Source organism: Cyprinodon variegatus, unplaced genomic scaffold (genome assembly GCF_000732505.1).
Source record: "Cyprinodon variegatus isolate N-32 unplaced genomic scaffold, C_variegatus-1.0 Scaffold672, whole genome shotgun sequence".
In the NCBI taxonomy this organism is placed as follows: Eukaryota; Metazoa; Chordata; class Actinopteri; order Cyprinodontiformes; family Cyprinodontidae; genus Cyprinodon; species Cyprinodon variegatus.
In genome coordinates, this window is record NW_015151125.1 from 23,107 (window position 1) to 27,766 (window position 4,660).

Below are 4,660 nucleotides of genomic sequence, written 5' to 3' on the forward strand. Positions count from 1 at the left end.
GTCTGGGCTTTGATCCAAACTGTGATTCAGGCTCTGATCCGACCTGTTATTCAAGCTTTAGATCTGAGCTGAGATCTGAGCTCTGAATTAGGGGAATTAGGTCCACCTAGTTTTTCTAATCTAATGCCATTTCTTTTGCTTACTAAATAATCTGTAATCCATTGTGTGTTACTTTTGGACTTACCTTTGACCAGACAAACTCGTAGATCTTACTGTAAACTTACAAAGTCCCGGTGAAGCTGAGCGGACACGTGCATTCTCCAGTTGCTCTGTCACAGGACCCTCCGTTCTTACACCTGCAGCTCTGCAGACAGCCCTTCCCAAAGGTCCCAGCTGGACAGGCGTCCTCGCAGGAGGATCCAATGAACCCGGGAGGACACTGACAGGACCCCTTCACAGGATCACAGTGGGCTCCGTTTTCACATTTGCACACCTGGCTGCATTCTGGACCCCAGTGTTTTTCATCACAGGCTGGAAGAGAAAAGGAGGACAGTGGATATGGAGCCTGAACTTGCTGAGAAGATGTTTCTGCTGCATGGAGCTAAAATACCAGCATTCACTTCTGTAGACTTTGGTGTTTCTGACTGCGATTAAAGATTCAGACTGCAGGCTGCAGAGTGTAGGACCTCACGTCAGACCAGAATCAGCTGCTTTCTATTGGCCGCCTTGTTTCTGCTTCTCCCATTTTAGGTGTCAGATTACCAGCTAGTGAGCATGAGGTCTGCATGGAGCTCAGAGTGGAGGAGAAATTCTCAGGATGAGAAACAAAGGAACCAAACAACCCCCATTCCAAAGGGACGGACCTGTTCGTCCGACTCGTTAAGCATGTTTTCTAAGCCAAGACCTTGTTGCTCCACTCTATATAGCCAGGAACTCAACGCTATTTTTGACATTTTTTATTGAAAAAGTTTCCTGGATGGGAAGAGAAATGTCTTCAAACTTCAAAACAAAGTCCAGTGTATTGATTTTTAACTTTTTGAGGAATTCAGAGGGTGAGTTTGTCTACTTGCAGAGATTCACATTAGTTTTGAATTTAGGAAAAATATCGGATTGGTCAGAGCTGCAAACTTCAGATTTCTGCTCAGTGACTCCAGCTCAGGATTCTACTGGGGAGACATGATCTCCAGTAACACTGATGGAGCTTGGAGACGTAAACCAGTCCTCTGATGTCATACTGAATAATCCTTTGTTATGTGAGCGACTTTCAACAGTATAAGCAGCCCCCCCCACTCCCGCCCCCCATGTCCCAGTGAGCTCTGTGGATGATCTGTCTAGGAGAGGAGGAGCACCAAATTAGGGCTGGAGGGACCATCAGCTAGGGGCTGCAGTGTTTATTGTGGAGGTGGCGCCTCCTGCTGTTTGTAAAGAGTCACGTCTGATCCTCTGGGCAACAAGAAAATGTGCAGCTGAAGGAGGTCAGAGTGAGAAAGTAGAGGCAATGTTTAGAGAGAAGCAGGTCGGGGGGGGGGGCTGGAGAACAGTGCGTCCATGCCTTCTGCATTACGGTGACCAGACGTCCCCGATTTCCAGGGACAGTCCCTGTTCTGGACCCCCCGTCCCTGGTTAAACCTGTCCTCGAACATTTCCCAGACTTTACCGTCTTATGAATGAAGGGGAAATGTTGTGTTTAGACTGTTATTACGGTAGAAAGAGTGAGTAAGAAGCGGAAGTTGGTTATCAGTACGGATCTCAGCTTCCCTGTGTGATGGTGGGGGGGGGGTGTTAATCAGTTCATTTGATCTGAACTGGGCTGATCATGGGGATAAATGTTGGTTCGTTCCCAGGTTAATAAAAAATAGAGCTTTGATGTGTTTGTTTTACCAAAGATGAGGAGCGGAAATGTAAGATAAACCAAACTAATCAACCAACAGTCAGTCAGACCATTGGCTGCAGCTGCAGGAGGAAACAGACTCAGATCAAATGAACCAGAATGACTGAAATCTCCTTATAAGGAGCTAATCTGGTTTAAGGTTCTCCAGAATCAACCAGGGTTCATCTAAATGATCTTTAGTTTATATCTTCAGCCTCAGCAGATGGCCGCTCACACTGAGCCTGGTTCTGCTGGAGGTTTCTTCCTGTTCAAAGGGAGTTTTTCCTCTCCACTGTCGCTACAAGCATGCTTAGTGTGAGGGATTGCTGAAGAGTCAATGAGTCGATGCAATCAGCTGGTTTTCCTCAAAAACTTTGAACAAATCTGATCTGATGATCTGGTTGATCTAGATCTATAAAGTGAGACGAAATGATGTGAATTGGAGCTATAGAAATAAACTGAATAGAGCTGAATTGGCAGGCTAGCCAACACCTATAACAACTGGATAAAAAAGCTATGAGTTGCTGCAACATTTCATTTCCTGGGATCAGAAACGACTCGACTGCAGAAGAACGGAACAGAAAATAAAGGAGGACAGAAAACAAAGCAGAGATGGAAAATCAGAAGGAAGAGACGTTAAGTGGAGGTTTGGAAGGCAGGGAAAGTGGTTTCACTTTTTCCATTTCCCTTCCCATCCTCCCCCTGTCCGGGTTGGGGCCGCTACACGCTGCAGCTAATTTGAGACTTTAGCCAAATAACGAGGGGGGGGGGGTGCTGTGTACTATTGACCCAGCTGACAGAGGAGAAGAGGTAGTGGAAAGTTGGTTTCCATCCTGCTCTGGGTCGGCTCTCTGGGTTCAGAATGACTGAGACGTGGTTATATAACCGCTCTGCTAACGTTTCATCCTCTAAGAGGGAAGAATGTCATGAAAACAAGTTTATTTCAGTTTGTTTTCAGCAGAACCGTGAATTAAAGAGGCCTTAAAGTGCTTCCTGCACAGAGAGCTTGGTGAGCTGTTGCTGCGTGGCGTCAGGCTCCCTTTGCTGGAAAAACCTTGGCTGTCATGGCATCTAGAATCTGCTCATCTTTGCTCTACATTCTATGTTTTAGTAGTAAATAAAAATGAATAAATGAAGAAGTTGGAGAGAAAAGCAGCTCCTTACAGCTGGAGCAGTCGTCTCCTCGCCATCCTTTCTCACACTGGCAGCGGTTTGGAGCGACGCAGCGACCGTGGACGCATTCCTTGGTGCAGTGAGCTGGAGAGGAGAAGGACAGAGACCAGCAGGTTAGCTCATTCTATGTCTTCTATTGCTAAGACCTGCATGATGCAGAAACATAATTCCACTGAACGGATGGAGCTGCAACCTTTACAGATCAACACAGAATAGAATCAGATCTCCTTTATTGTCCCTGACTGGGAAACTCGTCCCAGGAAGAGTTTCAGCCTCAATCCAGCTAAAAACAAACATTTAGAGCCACGTATGAACATTTAATAATTGATTTAATTTACATTTCTAGGTTTCATAATGATTGACACATTTTATTCTAAAGATAAAAACATCATTATCATAAAAAATGAAGAAGTCATTTCTATAAAGGCTGGAGCCTCTGAGCACAGCCTGACCTGGGATCCTGCCTTCTATTCTAGATCTGCTATGATCAGAGCTTCTCTCTCCATCGGTAGGATTAGATCCTATCAGCGTCCTCAGCGCTCTGCTGGTGCTTCATCCAGTTCCTCCAGTTCATCCAGTTAATCCAGTTCCTCCAGTTGCTTCATTCATTCACTGATGGCTTCATCTCCTGCATCGTCTTCCTGATGTATTCTTGGAGCTCTGATCTTCGATGGCGGCCCTGATGCTCCCTGGGCCTCGGCCTCCATCTCTACTGTTAGTCTGTTGATACTGGGTTTAAGCTCCACCACGGCTCCTGAGTAGCTCACTTCTCAGATCTATATATATATAACAAGAGAAAAGGCATCTACATGATATAGATCTGGTATTATCAGTGTCTCTCTGGTCAGCACATTTTAATGGGATTATTCTATGAAAACAAGCAAACAGAAAAAGTATTCAAGCCCTAATTTGTTAAGATCAAAACTATTAATTGTTACGTTCTTGGTTCTGTTTTCCTTTGAGTATTCAGTTTCACTTTGCTCCATGTTTTCTACTTTTATTGGTTTAATTCCTATTTTGTTGTGTTTTCTGGATGTATTTGAGTTCTTAGATTGTTCTTTGCTGCCCTTTGCTGCCCTCTAGTGTTGGTGTCGTTTTCTCCAGGTCCTTCTAGAATCCTCTCTTCACACCTGCTCCCGATCAGCTCAGAAGTCCTGTCTTTGTTCAGTCCCCCATGTAAACTCTCCCTGTGCCGTTCATCAGTGCTGCTTCCTCATCTCTCCTCGGCTCCTCATGCTTGTTTTCCTGATGTCTCCACGGTCATGAATTCCTGCCTCTGTTACCTGTTGAGAACTCCATTAAAACTAAAAGAACTCTGCTCTGCCTCACAGCCTCAACCAAACCCTGACATTAATTGGTTCTTAACATTTTCAGCTCAAGTTATTCTAAAGGTCCAAAGAATCTCTGCTGGTTCTGTAGCTGCAGGAAGTTTAGTTCTGCTCCCAGAAGATGGTAAGAAAATCCGCTAGTGGAGAACAATGAGTCTCTAGGTCACTAGCACCTGCCTCAGAGTTAGCTTAGCATCGAGGATCATTCATTTCTAGTCATTTATCAGCATCCCTCCATCAGCCAATCGGTTCATAACTGCATCCCTGCTGATACCTTTGCACCTTCTGACTGAAGTTCTATTCAGTTTATTTCTATAGCTCCAATTCACATCATGTCATCTCAGGTCAC

General features: G+C 45.0%; 1 protein-coding gene across 1 annotated transcript in view; it reads right to left on the bottom strand.

The window, feature by feature from the left end:
- Positions 1-4,660, bottom strand: part of LOC107097101 (multiple epidermal growth factor-like domains protein 10) — a 50,230-nt gene that overhangs the window by 22,574 nt on the left and 22,996 nt on the right. Inside the window, exons 6-7 of the mRNA XM_015394103.1 lie at positions 2,975-3,067; positions 225-471 (exon numbers count right to left, since the gene is read on the bottom strand). Of these exons, the coding sequence (XP_015249589.1) occupies positions 225-471; positions 2,975-3,067 (340 nt within the window). The remainder of the gene's footprint in view (positions 1-224; positions 472-2,974; positions 3,068-4,660) is intronic.